This window comes from Rhyacophila brunnea, unplaced genomic scaffold, assembly GCF_057557595.1.
Source record: "Rhyacophila brunnea isolate RB1 unplaced genomic scaffold, BYU_Rbru_1.0 scaffold_16, whole genome shotgun sequence".
NCBI lineage: Eukaryota > Metazoa > Arthropoda > Insecta > Trichoptera > Rhyacophilidae > Rhyacophila > Rhyacophila brunnea.
The window spans coordinates 15,245,791-15,266,334 of record NW_028232816.1 but is presented as its reverse complement, the minus strand read 5'-3'; the positions used below and the strand labels follow the sequence as shown (position 1 = coordinate 15,266,334).

The 20,544-nt window shown below is 33.1% G+C and overlaps 2 protein-coding genes across 3 annotated transcripts in view; one reads left to right on the top strand and one right to left on the bottom strand.

Moving 5' to 3' along the window:
* Hnf4 (Hepatocyte nuclear factor 4) overlaps window positions 1-9,235 on the bottom strand; it is a 173,520-nt gene extending 164,285 nt beyond the window's left edge. The window contains exon 1 of one of the 2 annotated variants that reach the window (XM_085943471.1): window positions 8,929-9,235. In XM_085943471.1, coding sequence (XP_085799597.1) covers window positions 8,929-9,067 — 139 coding nt within the window. In that variant the 5' untranslated portion in view covers window positions 9,068-9,235. The remainder of the gene's footprint in view (window positions 1-8,928) is intronic. The other variant, XM_085943470.1, reaches the window with a different exon arrangement.
* Window positions 9,236-9,895: 660 nt separating this feature from the next.
* The window catches only part of LOC147074434 (E3 ubiquitin-protein ligase AMFR-like), a 124,156-nt gene continuing 113,507 nt past the window's right edge, over window positions 9,896-20,544 (top strand). Inside the window, exon 1 of the mRNA XM_085943831.1 lies at window positions 9,896-10,426. Coding sequence (XP_085799957.1) covers window positions 10,121-10,426 — 306 coding nt within the window. The 5' untranslated portion in view covers window positions 9,896-10,120. The remainder of the gene's footprint in view (window positions 10,427-20,544) is intronic.

The window sequence follows — 20,544 nt, the reverse complement described above, 5'->3', positions numbered from 1 at the left end:
ATGGGAATACAAAAATAATGGGAAGTGAGTTAGTTGCCTTCTGCGTGAAAATGTAACAAAATTTGAATCTTCAACGTGTAGAACATAATATGCATTAAAGTTCGTCGCGTAATCGAATAGCATATTCACTATATATTATATTATTATTAATATGTAGATAATTTTTGCCGAAAAGCTAAAAATTAAGAGCACACTTCAGTGAAATGGCAAATAATTTTCAACTATAGGTGCGACGAAATTTTGGACTCGCTGGCAATCGAAGAGCGATAGTCGAGCTGTGAACACGTCAATTTGTTTCGTGATGGCGACGGGGGTATTAATTCTTAAATCGTGTAAAGATGACTAAAAAACGTTACCCATTTACTTGAAAAAGAAAACATGTCAATGAATATATTATTATTGTTACTAATAGAACAATAGACAGAACATTAAATGGACGCATGTTGGATTTATATGACAAATTATATTTCGTTTGGCACGCGTCATTTGCACAATCCGCGCATCGCCTAGCCACGATCTTTTAGATCATGCCTCAACTGTGGTATAGCCTTAAGTTTTCGAGCAGGTAAAGTTCTTTTTGGCCGAAATAGCTTAAAAACCTCCAGACTTTTTCTGATATTTCTGAACGAATTTGGCTGACAGAAAATTCGGACTGGACGAGTTAAAAAAACCTAAAGATTCTCGAGAAATCAATAAACCAATCTCGAAATCTCGAGATTTTTTTTATTGGTTATTTAAAAAGTAATTTTCGAATGGTCAAAAAATGAAAAAAAGTTGATAAATCACAAGCTTTACGCATATATACTGGCGTTTAATTAATCAAGCTAAAATATTCCTTACGAAACCTACTCTAAAAATTGTTTTATTGCCCTTCCTTTCTTTATTATTCTCACGGGACGGCACTGCTCTTGAACGAGGGAAATGGTGCGACCAGAATAACCTTAAAGTGCATTCAATCAACAAAAGCAAATAATTAGTACATAATTACCATGGTAGGTAACACTTTCGTTAATACGTTGCGTTGATGTAACATACTTTGAGGAACACAAAATAAAAAAACAATGCTTGCTGAGGACTAAATATTTTTTTGTAGCAAAATAATACAAAAACTTATTATTACTTTTAGAAATAAAGGTTTTTGACATAATGTTTTTATCGTGCGAAAAACAAATTTCGAATTACATTGAAAAAAAAAAGAATTCAATCATTTTCTAAATAATTCACGAATCAGAACGTCTAATCTTTCTAAATCATAATACAGGGAAAGATAAAGGGCAACAGAGGTGTAGGTAGAAGAAGATTCTTTCGGCCACGCAAGCTCCATAGATAGATCGATTTGCAAGATGTTCCATCTGATACGACTAGCCGAGGACATGGATTTGTTCGTCAGTTTTGTATTAGCTTTAATTTGTTACTTACTACAATTTTTAATATTGCCTCTACGTGCTAATTAATCTCTCCCATGGCTACATACATTAACTTAAAGTCATGTAAATTCAGTCAAAGCACATTTGAGTGCATGGCGACCTTAGTTTTAGGTAACTGGTCCTGAGAGATTCCCAGTGCCGTGATACGCCCGATTAGGACCGTGTGCAGTGGGGGTGGGGGTGGTTTGGTGGGGCCATTTAACTTCAATGCCCAGTATATTGAAATATGCTGCAAATCGATCGCCAACCTTCAATAGAATACAGGAAGACAGCATAAACGAATAAGAAGAATAACGACAATTTTGTTTGCTAGTTTTCACTAGTCACTTAAATTTACTCAATTAAATTTGTCGTGGTAACATAATACATAAAAGTAAACTCAACATCCGTATTATTACCCACCTAATAATGAAACTGTAATCTAAGCATCATAATAACATATGAAAATGACATTTTTTTTGACATAAAATGTCATATTGAAGACGAATTTTTGTGTAATATATTGTAATGTAATAATATAATTGACGTGTATTTTTTTGTACGGCAGACATATTTATGACATTGACCTAATAGTAGGTACTTAGATAACAAAAAAAGCCTTACATCAACTTAGAGTATGAATACATAGTGATTATTTATTATAAAATGTACATAAAGTGTAAGCAAACTGCGGCCCGCGGGCAATATACGACACTTCAAAATATATTTCGCGGTTTATTAATACACGTTACAAATTACATTGGCAGATTATCAGGCCGACCGTCTGCCACGATCACTCCCTATCGTAATAAGTCACTTTTGAATTGATCCGTGTCGTGACTGAAATAGAATAATTCCTATTTTTGGGCACGATTCACCCGTCGATTGTGTCGAAGATTACCGACAACGTACGAAAATATTCGAATTAACCTTGAGCTTCCGAGTGTGACCGCAAGTGGCGTGGTTTGTCTTGCGTTTGACATAATAACACAAATTTGACGTTTACATAATGAAGGCTGCCTGAATTTATTCTTTATTACTAGTAATTTGAATCAGTCAATCTCCAATAGTTTACATTGATATTTAACGTAACAACGTATGGGGGAAGATTGTTTAGTGTTGCCACCAAGCTGACCAATAGATATTTTTAGATTTAGGTACTTATAATAATCGTTAACACTATAGTCCCCATAGCCTAGCTTATCATTTCGCTAACACAAATATCATTGTCACTTTCTATGAACGGATTATTTGACAGAACATTAAATGGACGTAAAAAAAATAGAATAGGTACCTACTATATTTGAAAGCACCTATAGTATTTTATTATTTGATGCTGTTAGTTTCAGTGAATGAGATATAAAACATTCGTTTTGACAAGTGACACGCGATAAATTTTTTACTATAGCAACTTAGCGTATATTATAAATAAACAAATGAAATCATCGTCAACACGATCGACTTGGAAACTGAATCGTTCCGATATTTAAATCGACGATTGCTCACGTCGATCGTTGAATCTGGTCGGGTCTGCCAGTATGTTGGTGTAATTAGGACTTTACTGTAAATTTGAACCAGTCGCAAGTTTTGAATCTGGCTTACGGGGCGGGTATTCTGCCACTACTCATCAAAACAAAATATTACTCATATAGGTAGGTACATAATAAGTTTTTTTAATTGGGTCCACGATTCGATGTGGGATTCGCACCATGAAGATGTTTCGTAACAGATTTGTTTTACGAGAAATATATGTTAGCCACTTGCCAACAGCATGCGAATTTGCCAGACCCAATATTCGAACCCGAGACCTATGACTTGTATTACAAAAAAATATGCCGAAGACATCACATATGGATGCTAAGTGAATATTTATTAAGTATACAATAAAACTGCAGAAAAACTGCGGCCCGCAAGCAGCATATTACGGCCTATGAATATATTCAGCGATTCCTGTTTTGGAAATATCTACAATAATTTTTACCCAGTGTTTGTAATATGTACTATGATTGTATGAAAAATATATATCAACATCAACACTGTTTCCAATACACTAATGAGCTGAGAATACATTTTTATGTTAACACTGGATGAGAATTACAGTTGAAATTATTTTTTATAAAAATATTTTGTCCAAGTTGTATTAGACGTTAGTTTGCTACAACTATGCCTAATATAGACACGGACAATTAAATTATTTTAATAATGATTTATAAGATGTACTGCATTATTGTGTTTAATAAACGTACATAATTCACAATGCACGGTACACTTTGATTAATTATCGTTTAGTCTCGAGTTTTCGCCGTATCGTGTGCCGTCGCTGTGATCTGACTAACCATTGCCGACTCAAGTAGAAAGCCGATACATTCACAACGAGTGGTCCTACTTTTTCCGCCCCTCCCGTTTTTGTCTATAGATGACCTGTCATTGTTCTATAAAGTGCTCAGACTGACACGTCTGCCATGTTCACACAGGGAATGGTTTGATTTGGATAGATCAGTTACATGATAAATATTAAACTAGCATTAACACACATTCTACAAATTTAATGCATAGATCAATGCTACATATTTTTTGGAGATCGATATTACGAGTACCACCGGTTTTTGTGTACTAAGACTAGTCTGACTTTGATAGCTGATGAATAACAGGAATGTATATTATTTATAATTAACACTACACTTATAATATATCGCACCCTCGCAACTAAACCGCCACAAGTCCAATTTATGTGTTATGAGTTAATTACTACGTTTCATTGTCTATCGTTCATAGTACATATATGTACCGAAAATTTCATATCTCTAAATCATCAAATTCAAGTCAAAACTTCATTTAATATCTAAACATATTTCAAAAACACTACAAAAATGCGAAAGGTAAAAACTTCAAAGCTGATTTTCTCTGTTTGATGTTTTTTGGATTGTGGCAGTTTAGTTGCGATATTTGATGTGAGAATTTTTTATAATTCAATTTGAAACGAGAAAGGGCGAATCAATATGTCAAGCAATCTGGAATCTGATTTTGACAGCTGAAAAAAGGACCACTCGTTGCTTGTGCAAAAAGTTATGCTCAGGCTTTATAAATCTAAAGATGGCGGTGGACTAACGCAAGCAACATGAAAACATTGAAAACGGACGAAGAGATTAAAATATAGGTACTTACTACAGTGCAAATAGTGATTCCATTTTGGTGTATCCTGTATGTATATTGTGTACATGGGTCGGGAAACTGAGGTAACTGGACCAACATTGGGTATACGTCAGAATTTTGGAGGTAATGAAGGCCTAAAATTTATATATATATATATCGGTAAGTATCTATGTATACCAATGTATGCTATTAAAAAGACAAAACAATCGCAAAGTTTTTAACCAGGGAACTCAGAAATAATAAGAACTGAAATATCCATAGAGGTATTCAATAAAAAGAGGGACAAGAAATCAGCTTTCTCACACAACTGAATGAAGCAGGACAACAATAGCCGACAACTTACGAGAAATAGCGACGCGATAAAAAAAATGCAGGGCATCACGGAGGATTTACTTTGGTCATTATAACGTACCCATATAATATTATGTTAACGTGGAAATTTTGCCACAAATACCAGCCTGCCTCACCATGCTTGCCTGCTTCACCATACTTTCATATAACCTGCCGCCCCTAGGAAATACCTAACGGATTAGAAAAAGCAGGCAACCGATCCCGAGTAAGGAAGAATACGGGATAAATTTAAACACGTGTCAAGAATACGTCATACGTCGAATACTGACAACTGCTTTCGCTGTATGCATTGACGGTCATTTAATATTGGTGTATTACACACACTATTGCACGTCTATAATAATGCGTGATTGATTTTCGTAGGACACTCACACATTCAAAACCCTGCGTCAAAATTTACTGTATTGGTATTAGCCTATCGGAATTCTATTTGTTATATGTTCCGTGCTTTATACATTGCGGATATTGAATTTAACAATCTAGCATTGTTAACACGAATTTTCTTTATGCGTGAACTTGAAAACAATGTACTTACAGGAATCTTTTGAACTACGAGGAGGTATGAAACTAACATCAAAATTACTCATATGACATAAAATTCCTGATGTATATTGATCAAAAATGAAACAACACAATTTTTTAAAAACGTGAACTGGAACAGGGATGGATAATGGTTTGCCGGACGTGGTGGTAGAACTTTAGGAGTAACGAGCAGTTAAGGAGCGGATTTAGCAGCCTCTCATAGCGCTAATAGTGAAGATGCGACTTTGGACATGGTTCGGTCACTTGCTGCAGACGTCTGAGGAGAATTAAAGCCTGACTTGCCCGTTCTTCAAGCCAATTGGATTCTGGAAGTTTACTAAATAATATAAATAGAGTATATACGGCGGAGCTACGGGATGCTGGTATAACCTATATTGACGCAAAAAGACTGGTGAACGACAGGGATTCTTGGAGGTGTCGTGTGGTGTACGAATGCTTCAAATAAAGAAGAAGTTTAGTGAAAAATTATAAGATACTCGTAACACATTTATTTATTCGTGTCCTTGAGAAAACAATATTCTGGATATCAAGTTTAATTGGGTTGTTTTAGTTTACTTTGAATTTTCGATGTGAGGGGTAATATTTTAATTTGATACAAATAGAGTTTTGGGTATATGGTACCAAACAAATTCAGTTCTCCATCCCCTGGTCTATGATGACTACATATTACATTTGTAAATATAAATATTCTAATATTATTAATAATTGTTATCTAATTGGGTAAAGAAGATTAGAGGTACGACTCGCCGGAGAAAGTTGCAAGTAAGTCTTGTTTACCATTAGTATCAATAACATAAAAATAAATTAATATTGTTTACAAAGAATAATATGAAAATTGGTTGTTTGTTTGTTTTCAGCATAACAAAGAAAAATGAGTAATAATTATTAAGTAATAACTGAGTATCTGGGGTTTATAATTATTCTGGGTTCCGGTCGAATTTTTGACAACAAATTTTGGTATGTATTGATAACAATTTTAACGTGTTTTTGTCAACAATGATAATATTTTATTATATTTTTGTCAAGTATAGAAGGGTGATTTAGTTAATAGCAGCTAGGCGTGTATAATCACATAACATTTAAATATATACAATACCTTTAATTAATACCCTAATTAGCATGGAATTATAGGAACGCAAAAAAAAAACTATCTACTTACAAAACTTCTTACAAATTCTAAATAATAATTATAAAATATTGCGTAGGTATTATTCTTCAGCGAATATTTCATTACTACAACACAAACATAGCCAATAAACCACAAACCAACCGCCCCGCACCACACTCCAGATATTAATCGAGCATTTCACGAAGCCCTACGTTTGGTTGTGAAGCATCAGCAGTTTTTTTTACGCCTCGGAATGTCTCAGGAGCAGATATCCAAGACTGTTATCTCCACGTCCTCAAGTGAGTTTTGACTGAGCTTACTGAAAGACGTGATTTAATAAAAAAAAATGCCATGGGAAAGAAAGGCATGGAGACTTAACAGAAATAAATGAATTTAATGATATATATGACACAAAAAATCTAAAACAATACGGATAAACAAAACTATGTGAATAGATCATGAGTCGCCTAGGGCAGTGGTCTCCAACCCCCGGTCCGTGGATCAAATGGTACCGGGCCGCCTAAGGAACATTACATTATTTCCTTTTTATTATTTACTGTGGTGTATTTCTCTCGGGTTTGTGCGACTTTCCATGAACTAGGCGAATCTAGCATGTCTGTGCAAGAAAAAGATCACAACACACTTCGGGTGTCATTGTATCATATTACCCCCAGATGGAACCATCTCGTTGCAAAGAAACAAGCTCAGGGCTCTCATTGATTTAGCGTTCTAATGAGTTAAAATGTTAAATCTCTTTATATTAATTTTTTGGTGTAAAATGTATTTTATTTTGAAGGCATGTTTAAATACAATTAAATTAAAATTATTAAATCAAAACAATCAACGTCCCCCACTCAGCGGGCCGCGGTAAAATTATCAAACGTTGACTGGTCCGCGGCGATAAAAAGGTTGGGGATCACTGGCCTAGGGCCTAGGCCCTTCTAGGCGACTCAAATGCTTATAGGCTTTCTCCCGGTGTCCCGCCGGGCAAAACCATCCCTATTAGTAACAATAATAATATATTATAATAATATGTAGGTACATGTTGTTTACCTTTCAATGGATTGGCAACTATGTATTCTAGAAAAATAAATAATGCAATGTATTAAATCGATATCCAAGTAACCGGTTCATTAAGAAAATAATATGAGGTTAAAACTCAGAGGCGAAAACGATTAACTTTATAATTTCCAAGTAAATTAGTTTATAATTGTGTTACAAAGCAAACAAAAAATATATAACCATTAGATAAACAAAAAACAAAATGAATACAGCTTTAACTGTATGCGAGTATGTGCATATAATACCTATCAGGTAAAATATTAATATAATAACTTTACCTACAATAATTATCATATATTACAAACTACTTGTGTTATTATTATTATATTAAATTCAGAGATTCTCAAAAATATTTGTTTTCTTGAGAATTCGATACTTATTGGTTTTGTAATTTCTCGAGATTCTCGAGAAATCGCCATTATTGTGAAATTACCTCATCTTGCCGTTTATTTTTCTTTTTTTAAACCTTCCCACAGAAAACAAATTTTAATCGAGAAATTTAACAAATTTCGTTTACAATGAAAGTCTACAACTTTTTTATTTGCTTCCCTTCGGTGAATTTTGTTTTTTTTACCGGGAATTTCACAAATTCCGTCCAGAATCAGAAGGCAAGGGGTTTTTTTAAATCAAGAAATAAAATTTTATAGGATTTCGTGATTTTACTCAAGGTGAATACTCGACCTACCAGAGTCACCTAGTAGATAAATAGGAAGCTCGCAATTCGAGACATTGTTTTGAGAATGTACATTTTAAATCTTTTATTTATTATCTACCTACTTAATAATATGTACCGATCTAAAAACATATGTTTTATTTAAAGATAAAACTTATAAGTAATCAAAAAAAACCTTGCAAATGTGAATTTCATAAGATTATTCATTCAACTTTTCTCTAACGTACAGAAAATATTTTTGATAAATTCATAGTTTTAACGTTTTTTTTTATTTATTTTATAAAACATCGATTTTTATAAGAAATAAAAATGTGTATAACTTGAAATACTTTCTATTTATATCAAATCGAGCTTCAGTATTCTCACAAATATATTCGTAGTTTTCCGCTAGATGCCTCTGGTTGATGCAGTATTCAGCGTAAGGCCTAATATTTCTAGCTACGCCACTGCATGCCACAGAAGATTTTCTTATAATAGGTAAGTAGGTAATTATTTAAATTGGATTATGCCAAATACATAAAAAAATAAGTCATTACAACAGACACATGGTATAAAAATAGTATACCTATAATAAATTATAAAAAAATATCGGAAGTGGAAAAGTTTCAATATATTATAATATAAGTACATACCTGGGTCGAGTTCTTGTACGTGCAGTGACATCTCTTGGTGGCTAGCGGCATTATTGTGAACAATCACGGAAGCAACCGCAACGCTATTGTGTTGTCGAGATAAATTCAATTTGTCTTCATCCATCACCTGTGAATCCATCGCGACACAAGGGTCACCACTTACTCCGCCTGTTCCACCAACAAACCGACTCACAAAACGACCACAATTGAATCATACGTACATAACCTTTAGAACAGCAAAACAATGACTAGAATTTTATTCCAGATTCTCGAGTTCGCAGCCGAGTCGCACACCATTTTGAAAAAGAACGCGAGGCATTCGCATTCGCATTGCATTTAATAAAATTATTGTCTTATTTTAGTACGCGATAATGTTATCTTTATTATTATTCTGCCGTCTGGAGAAAGATTGGCCTCGTTTTGAACTGCTCGTCGCCGGCCGCTTTGATTAATTACACGCTGGAGAAACGTTTTTATTGTTGTTAATAAGTGTTAGTAAGTACATAGGTTGGTTGGTTGTATTAATTTATTATTCGTATTGTCACATTATTGGATTCAAAATGCGGTAATGACAAAGAGATTGAAACTCTTTGGGTAATGATAATTAATGATGACAAAATGCAATGTGCATGAAAAAATAGTACCTACCTACGAGAACTTTCGCAGAAAGATATAGATAAAGAAAATAAGCAAGAATTTCATTAGGTTTGTTTTTTGTAATAAATTCTATGTATATTCGAACATTATTATTATACCTATCGGCTATCAAGCTACCTAATAAAATATAAATCATTTTATTATAACGTTTATTATAATTTTAATTTTTACCTTTCCATCTATGAATGAACACTAGAAACACAACAAATTACAGTTTCCTATTTAGTAAAGATTCAATCCAGTAAGTAGCGCCAGTGAGATAACAGTGTACTAGGGAGTTGTGAAAAATCCTCCATGTTTTGATATTTTTAATCTAATGTCAGATGCTCTTGAAACTGGGCCTGTACGAGTTATGTGTTGATTATTGTGCCGGGAGATGGTTTAATTTGGCGGCGTTACCATATTGTGTCAGTGAGGTAATCAATTGTGCCATGAAAACAGATCTGATGCCCTGTCGTCAGTATTTTCCCAGTGATCCTACAAGTTTCATTTAGTTTGTAATATTATTGTGTGCCGCGTAAAATATCTTGTCAAAATGCCTGTGACATTCACGGATCGGGTGCCCTTGCCAAGTCTCAGGGTTTACTCCGCCGTCAGTGTGATGCTATTGTCGATGTCCATATATTATGCGGTTAATGTGACAAGTGATCCTGAGTGGAAGCAGAATGCAACGCAGACTGTTTCAGTCAACAACGACTTGTCGTCTGCGAAAGCAGGCGAACCTCCGCTACTCCCGATTCCTCTCGCAGAACAGACGATCTTGAAGAATGATACCAGAACCTTAGGCCGTCAGTTGGCTGATGCTGCTTCATTCATGATACAAGAGCCTATATGCATTTGGGTGAGGATAAAATTTACCCTATTTTCAACATATTATAATTATTCATTTGTTTATTTTTGTGTCAAATACTCAACAAAAGAGATAGGTAACCTAGGTACTCACCCGTTCGTTATTATTTTGTGACACCAAAAATACTCTTATAATGTTGTGTCTAAAAATAAATTGATTAAGTACAATTTATTGATGATTTTATTATGTTGCAACTTGCAACGTAATTTCATTGCAAGTGAGTAAATTAAATCGAGTAGCGCAATATGTTTGCTGCGTTTTAAAAATACTTCCATATCATTATACCTAATTATATTGTACTAATTTTAAAAGTACCTACTATAATAAATCAACACGATAAAATTATAAGCTGGACACGGTGTGGTTAGCTGTAAAATTCGTGTTTATTTTTAGATTGTTTATTATTTTGACATCATTCGGTCCCACATCCAAATCTCTGTTCATTCTACATATTTACTTCCGGTAAATAAGTGTGAATATTGGTTTATCTATCCTGCAATTTATTTAGTTGTAAGTAATATTAGAACTATTGTAATAATTTCGTTTTGTTGGCATTGATAGATTGGCAAGATCGGAATGGAAACGGAATACACTATGATAATATTCCATATTCGAGTTTAGCGCTTTTCTTCAATTTCCTTTTTTATGTTGAGTAGAACTATAATGTTTATCAGTTTATCTATCTATGTTCAACATCCCAAATAGTTAAATTGAAACAGCCATAAGGAATCGTTACGAATAATCGAAAGCATACTAGGTACATATTATATTCTGTAAATCAAAATACCTATATTATCTACATACTAGGGTACATACAATGTTGCATTTTTCTGCAGTGTAGTTTCCCGATTTAGTATTTAGTCTTGCTGCGCTGTGCGGACGTGTTTGCGCGTAAAAATCGTACAAATTCACTTTCAGGCTTAACACACCTGCACCCCAGCGATGTTATCGATATCAACACCTCACAGGCTGTATACTAGTGGCGAAGGGTGGAGGTAGGCTGTTAATATCCGACACAAACAGTGCACACTAAACTTTGTCAGTCAAACGTATTTTTGTTTTCATTGAACTGAGACTACAGTGTGTTGTTTGTTAGTTTTTAAAATTCAACTAAACCCTGCCTAATCCAAGCCATAGTAGACAATAGTATCTACTTAAAAACATATTCGTTAATCTATAAAATATTTTATAGATAGAAGAATATTTTTTTATCGATTATGATTTGGTTAGGCAGAGCATAGTGAATTTTAAAAAAACTAACTAACACCATAACAAATAAGTGTGACTGAAAAAGTGTGCACTATCTTTGTCGGATCGCCCATAACATACCTAAACGATTATGGGTTGGTTTAGGCAGGGCTTAATTTAAATTTAAATTTAAACACTAACCAGCACCACCTTCAAATTGTATTCTTAGTTCAATGAAAACAAATAAGTATGACTGACAAAGTTTAGTGTGCACTATTTATGTCGAATCTTAACATCCTACCTCCACCCCTCGGCCCTCGCCACTGCTGTATACATACCTACCACCGAATTACATCAATATCCCGACTCACGAACTGCCCCGATTGCCTTACGAAATGTGAAACACGATATTGTCAAACCTACTTATGCGAAAGCTTTATACTATGGTAAATCAACGGATTCAATCAAATCAAACATGGGTATATAAAAAAACTTTCCCAATGCTAATATTTGAGTATATTTTCAGAATTAAAGAAAGGTCTAGGTACAACAAACGAAATGGGAAAAATAAGTAGGTACCTACCTACTTCCTTGGATAACATAATATGGAATTGAAAATTTTGCCAAATATGCCAGGTAAATTGAGTAACACAAACATTTAACTTAATAAACATATATTTACATACTTAGTTGTTATAAACATTCCCATTCATTTTTATTTGATTAGCATTAAACTCATTCCTCATACTTACCTACAATATATTGTTTTATGCATAATACCATATAATATTTGACGAAATTTAAAAAAACTTACAGCGTCATTCAATTTGTATAATACGTAAATAAAATGCCTTCTCTCGTGTGTATCGTCTAGAGACGCCTAATCATTTTAATTGCTTACATAACAAAAAGATAAAATCGTCAGAGAGAGGGAGAGATAGAGAGATAAAACTTTCGCCCATCAGTGTGTTCATCAATCATTTTAACTTTCCCGTTGGTTCAGATAGGTAGGCTGCCGCCAGAGCCGGCTTTTGGTGCTATCTGACGAAGTGGCCTCAGAAAAGTGCGGAAAGGAAAGGAGAGATACGAGTACAGATAATCATTATGTCAATGCTTATAGGTGCCACAATAAAAATAGGCAGGTATAGTATAGATCCACCAGTATAAGTTGTTTGTTGAGTGAGGACGCCACATCTAGCATTTGACATATCATTCAATACAGTCATACTGAGATGAGCTTAGTTCTGAATTCGATCACCTGATGATTTCTGATGGTATATCTATAGCTATTCCACCGCGGACTGACAATATCAAAAACAACATATGGAGTTATTGAAATTAAATATTTTCACGTTTTACCGACAGCGGCATGGTTTTGTTCACTAATACATTTTTTCCCACATTTTACGTACCTACTTAATAGATTATCAATAATTAAACTGTTTACCAAAAATCCAATAGCAAATTTTGGTATGCTCCAAATATCTGGCCATTTGACTATTTGGCTATTTTTGGAGGCCCTTACAAAAAAATATTGAAGCAAGTTGTTACTTACCCACCAGGATAAATTGGCGAGGGGTGGAAATAGGCTGTTAAGATTAAGATCCGACATAAATAATAGTGTACATTAAAGTTTGTGAGTTCATTTTTTTGTTTACATTGCACCAGTGACGTCCCTAGACAAAATGCCGCCCCTAGGCAGCGCCAAAACGCCGCTCCATTTTTATAAATTATTTTTTATCATCCTTTCCTGACTCCAATATCTAATGTATCTGAGTATGTACCAATCTATAATTAATACCTATAATTCACAAATCTGCACATATCATTACTGATCAACAACGTAAGTAAACTAGACATCGCGAACCCCCGGGGAAAATTACAGTCCTATTAAACCTTTTATGTTAATTAGTACATTTTTTTCCAACCAGTGAGCTGAATTTTTGAATGGAAAAATATTTCCGTTTTGACTAAATTTAGGTACCTATTTCTATATATGTCTAATGATTGTCATCAATTTGCCGCCCTCAAAGTAACTGCCGCCCCCAAGCGATGTTCAATCTGCCTACCCCCACAAGACATCACTGCATTGCACTCGGAAAATAATTTGCAGATGGTGCTGATTAGTTTTTCAAATTCAATGAAACCCCGCCTAAAACAAATCACAATAGTTTAGGTGTGCTATGGGCGACTCGACAAAAATAGTGCATACTTTTTTCGTCAAACTAACCTAATAGTTTTTGTTGAATTAAGAATTCATGTTAGAAATGGTGTTGGTTAGTTTTTTTAACATTCAATAAGCCCTACATAAACCAAATCATAATTGATAAAAAATATTCTTCTATCCATAAAATATTTTATAGATAAACGAATATTTTTTACTATTATCTACTATGGTTTGGATTAGCATTAGGCGGAGTTTAATTGGATTTTAAAAACTAACAAACACTATCTAGACACTGTAGTCTTAATTCAATGAAAACATATACGTTTGACTGACAAAGTTTAGTATGCACTATTTATGTCGGATATTAACAACCTACCTCCACTCTTAGCCACTACCCACTAGTGACTAGACACAATAACTCTACGTACTACTGGGAAATTTGACTATTTCGTCGATCTAGCGGCCTATGAATTATCGGATGAGTATCGTACTTATGGTTTCATTATCTAATAGGGAGACTTTTCTAATGAAAATAAATCCAATTTTTTAATGAGTTGTTCAGTTGGTAATTCTCTTGATAATTTATATTTTTGTGTATTTTTTTTTCTTGAGACTAATGAACGACACATCAGACATTGGAGGCTGTTTTTTTCCAATCAAGACTCGAATGTCAGCTAATTCACGAAACCCATGAATAGTATTAAAATAATTGTAATACATATTACTCTCCTTGTTTTTGAACTAATTAAATTTAATATTATTACCCCGCCTACACCGGCTCTGTATTATATACCTTTTCCATTACCGTTCAAATAATCTCATTTCTTAGACACATCTCAATATTTCCTACAGCCTGATATGGCATATTATAATATGTGTTGTGAGTAGGGAATCCAATCCCGGGATCCTGAATCCCGGGAGCTCGGGATCCCGAGCTATTTTCGATACCTATGAATCCCGGGATTGATAAACATAATCCCGGGATTTCGGGATTGATTTTTTATCAATTTTTATGGAAAATATAACAGAAAAAATACTTTTAATACAAAATAACTACATTAGAAATAAACTGAGTTTGAATGAAGTTTGATGAGTAGGTTGCCGATTCATTTTATTTTTTCACATAGATTATTAAAAATGAGAATGATTTGTAAAAAAACAATGCTTCGCACTTTTAACAAAGTAATTCCACCATGATATCATACGTTTTACGGCAGTTTCATATTTGGCTGACTAATTAGATTTATGAAGCGGAAAGGCCATATTAAGTACGCCATGATTATTTGCTTTACTATTTTAAATCTCGCTGATCTATTCATTATGTCTTTACTATCAGAAATAGCAATCTCATATTAAATTCACATTATTATTTATATTACAATATTATTTACTCCATTAAACTTGTGTATTTAAATATCTAATATAAATCTAATAATAAATGTCTTAAATAGTATAAATTATACTAGATTTATTTTTGACCGATTTTATCAATGTTATTTGTAAATATAAAAATTTTATATTAACAATGGAAAAAAATCCCAATCCCGGGACCAGTCCCGGGATCCCGGGATTGTCAAATTGTAATCCCGAAGTCCCGGGATCAGAATTTTGGCTCGGGATTGGATTCCCTAGTTGTGAGTAGGTGGGTACCTGCCTACATACGTGGCTTTATATACAACATCATAAATTCGTAAATATCACGGCTAAACATACCATATCATATTACATAGAATAGTTCAATGAATAATTCATTACTCAAAGGTGTGTTTCTAGGAAGCGCTCTCATATTAATTTGACCCACCAATATACAAATTTCCGTACAGCAGGTATCACAATCTGGTATCTGTGCCATCGACGATATCTGAACGGTACTCTTGGCATTGGAAACCCGCGCGTTTTAGGTCATCGACTGACGGCCGCTTATGTAACGGACCGCTCTCTTCTCTGCCAGTGTGCCCTCCACGGTCAGACCAATCGCCATCTCATGGAAGGTTACCCTAAAGGCCTAAAACTATACCAAACCTTATCATCGCTAACTTTTATATTGGATATTGAGCACAATGGCAAGGTTAACTGCATAATACCTGAACAAGACCCGCGTGGCGATACAATTATGTCATAATTTGCTATACTTACATTAAATTCGTGTTGAATTTTTAGTGAAATAAATGCTACAATGTTCAATTTGATGTTTATAATTCAGTAGCGAAGACTCAATACCAAAAGACTACTAATTATTATTTTATTATTGCAATGTTTTTACAACGTTTTTCTTAGATCGTATTCTTATTTGTCCGGTACAAATCTTGCAATCGATTTTAACTAACTTCCCGACTAGCTAGACATTTGAAACTTTTAGAATATACCTATCAGATCACGATGGTAATGCATTTTTTTAATACTTTTAGCCATCTTTAAGTAGAATTAAAATTCATTTTCAGTTAATTCTGTTTTATATGAAAAGTTATTTCGCTACTATTATTGGTTGCTAGGGGGTCCTAGCAACTAAATTACTAAATAATATATATGTGCGTTACTATGACATTTCATTATTCAGTATTTCTAACAATTTTTTTTGATCGTTTAAGCTAGTCAAGTCAAGTTTATATGATTCAACAGAAAATTTAAAAGCGTTGTATATGTTACGCCAAATGTGCGAAATTGACTATTACATGAAATGGGCAAAATTTTGGCTAATTCATGTAATAGTCAAGCCTGTTGCCTTATTCATGAATTAGGTAAATTTTCTGCTGAGTAGATGAATTCGCCAGGGTATGGAATTCTTGAACTGCAGCGCTCGGAATGGAGCGGAACGCCCCGGAGCGCCGTTCCTGTTCGTTAAAACCTCGAAAATGGCGTACCGGTTCGTAAAATATCCGACGGACAGCGAGTCGTCTAGTAAAATCCTCAAGCGTCATACTTAATATTATTACGTTCCGGGTTAGATTTAAAATTTACGAAAATGAATTGATAGGTACAAAGGTACAAAAACATAATTTTTTTTTTTATTAAAAAATAATTTTACTGGCTTAGAACCACTGAATTATCTATGACCCGTACATAATGTACTTAAGTTTTTTTGAAATAGTGATAGAGTAAGTGTAAGACAACGTATTTGAAAACTAACCTTTTTCAAAACAATGCTGTTTTCAACGAATTTGGCCTTGAATGAACAAATAATAGACAGACCCTTTTGCTTCAGTGGTGATAAAACAATAAAATTGTATACAAAGAAATGCACTGAGGTTATTAGTAAGATTTATTGCATTGTCGCACGGTATGGGACAATAATGTATTTTGAAAAAAAAAGGTTTTGATGATTGTAAGGAAAGGTTGGAAGCTATTTTACATTGGAATATAGATTTACTGTAGTATTAATTCACAAAACGAGACACTTATTTTTTTGCAAGTTCATACATACTATTTTAATACAGTTAAAGTTAAGGTACATGCCTAAATATAGTGAGTTAATAACGTAATAGTTATAATGCACACTGGAACTTTTAATTTTTTAAATGAAACACATTAAATATATATATTATCTTTACTGTATAAATGACTTAATTAATTTGTTAAATATTGCACAAAAATAACATAGTAAAAATAGTGTGAATAAAACTACGTGCCCTACCTAAGTATCTACCGAGATAGGTATATTATATCTGTCCTACCGAGGGTAAAATTCTTGAGCACGTTTATGATCAATAAGGCAGTGGTAGGCAATTGTTTTTTGTAATGAAACTTTAAATTTTGTATCGAGACAACCATAATTGACCGAATTGTCCATTTATCATATTATTATGTTAGCGAAATTTACATGGGTTTGACGCGTTCATAGTTTTTGTATTTCATAATGCAATCGGGGTCGTTCATTGGTCGTTTATCAATATTAAGTTTTATGCAGCCAATGATAAGCGTTTTCATCAGAGGAAGCGACAAAATTAGACTCCTTATTTTTCCAAATTTAATCATTTTAAGTTGTGTTTTTTTGGTTTCCCATTACCTAACCCCCATGCTTTGCTGCTCTACACTAATTTATTTTTTATATTTCTTACATTATTGATGAATTGATGAAGTTCGGCGGAAATACTTTGCAGTGAAAAACTAAGTAGGTACCGAGAGAGATGGAATAAAATAAGGGAGGCCTTCATCCAGCACTGGATCGACCAAGGTTGATGGGTTGGGTTCTAAATAATTATTATTGCATACATGAAAAAACCTGACTATTGAAGCTGCTTTGCTAAATTTTTAAATTTCCGAAAAACTTGTGCTCTGACATCGTTTAAAAACTCTTTGTAGGTACTTAATAGCTTAAATTGTTGTTTAATAATTTCTAAGGGGGTCAAATATTTCATATTAAATAGTAAATACAGTCATGCTTTTCCCTGTGACCAGAAAATACGTATTTGCTGTTTTACCTACCTACTCAACGTTACGGAATCGCCAGATAATAATTATTTATCCTAATCTATTATAATATTTTACATTGAGTGACAAAAAAAAAATTTCATTTCCTCATATATTTTTATTGTTTTAATTTTATATGGATATTTTTCGGGTTGAATGAACTGTGTTTTTGATGGTTAAACTAATATAATAATAGATTTAATAACTTAAATCAAATAATTCCATAATTAATATAGATACATATTCGTGAACATCGTATGCATGTTAAAATTTTTTGTATTGTTTAAGGTACAATACGAAATAAAAATATTTAAATAAATCAATCAGAATCCAATCGGATAAATATTTTTAAATAATAATAAAAATTAAAATTTCCCTGTATATAACAATTTCTATAACATTGGAAACCTATTAGAATAAATTATCCTACATGTCCACATGATGTAAATATTTTTTTTCTAATAATATGTACCTACACTTCTGAGGTTGTTTCAAATGATTCATATTTAATAAAGAATGCTACATTTGTAAATCTTGCGTATTACATATTTTTAAAATTAATTTATTAAAAACCATGCCCTTGCTTTTTCGTATACGATGGATCTTAATTTGATTAAAAAATAGTTTACCATAATCAAAATATTTCGAATTTACGAAAAATCAGAGCCAAAGCGGCATGTATTTTGTTTAAACCGAAGTATCTTCACTCATATTTCTATCCACTCTTAGTTGCATATTTTTATTCAAACTGCTAACGAAACCAATGGGAAATTGTGATTAGTTTGTCTATTATTTCATGTATTTTAATAATGTTTCCCACTCCAATTAGATTCATATACGTTTAGTTATTTATATTTGTATAATTATTAATGTATTTTTTAGAAAACGATTTCGTAAGCTAAAATGACTCTATATTTGTATGTTACCACTAATTGTTATAGCCGATAGCGTATTGGGCGAAGATGATGATTAAAAAAGTACATCATATAAAACTAAAAGATATTTTTATGTTACAGATATTATTATATCTAATATCACACATTTTTGGAAAATTGTCGAGTGTTCCTGTTCGTGAAATTTTCCATTTCGAGCACTGTTGAACTGTCAACATGACAGAAGAAAAAGTAAATTTAATACGGATGGTTTTATTAGTTATAATTAGACATAATATAATATTATTATTATTATTAGGTTAGGTTGGGTTAGGTTGGGTTAGGTTTTGTAATTCTGAATTAAATTATTCAACTGAATGTCCATTTTGTGGTTAGCTAACAAGTGTCAACAAACTATCACAAACATACAATCGACCATTGCACGATTGATACCCAAGCACGAATCAAATCGCGAAAATATGTTTCAATAAAATTTTTCCGTTATATTATAGTTCTAGATTTTTTTTGCGCATAGTACATGGATATGAACGTCATTGTAGTTATTGATTGGTTTATTTTTATATTATAATCAATGACATTTGACACATTTGGTTAGTTTGATTAGTTGCAAAAAACACCACCGGAGCGCGATCATCTATTTTGACCATATATAATATGTACATTTTGACCGATGCATGAGCATTTGACACATTTAGTTTAGTTGCAAAAAATACCACCGTAGCGCTACTATCTAATTTGTCCAATGCATGAACTAGGCAGAAAAATTACTGCCGAATTCACGCACTCGCCAGATATTTTGTCTAATTCATGAATAAGGCAACGGGCTTGCATTTTTCATGATTTAGTCTAAATTTTGCTCATTTCATGTAATACTCAATTTCGCACATTCGGCGTAACATATATAACAAGTTCTTTTTATCTTGTAATTATTTATGTTTGACTTGCCCCGTATTATACCGACGTTTAGTTTTACAAGTGTCCGTACAGCGCGTGTAACCATGTTACGACCACTAAAATTAGTATTACTAAGCCTGGGGATTGAAATGGTTTTTTTTCCATGTATATGCACTAGCTAAGTATGTAATGTGCAAGTTTGTAATAAAATTTGAAGTGATGAGGCTTGGCAAGGTACGCACGAGTAGTAAGAGGCGATCACTGTGTGTCGAAAACGTCTGATGGTTAGCCCATCGACCGGCTTAATATTATCACGTCCGTCAAATATGTAATAGCTGCAATGCTTTTAAACTTTTAATGTGTGTGTTTTTTTGTTATTGTTTCCCTGGAACCCATTTGGAAAACGCTAGTCTAAACGTACCATATTTGTTCCCACCGGCTTATTCCAGATGATACTCACAATCAAACAGCGGTGAAGAGTAAACAGAAAAATATATTATAAGTATACATATTATATGATTTTGTGTTCATTGTAGTTTATTAATTAATATGTTAATTGT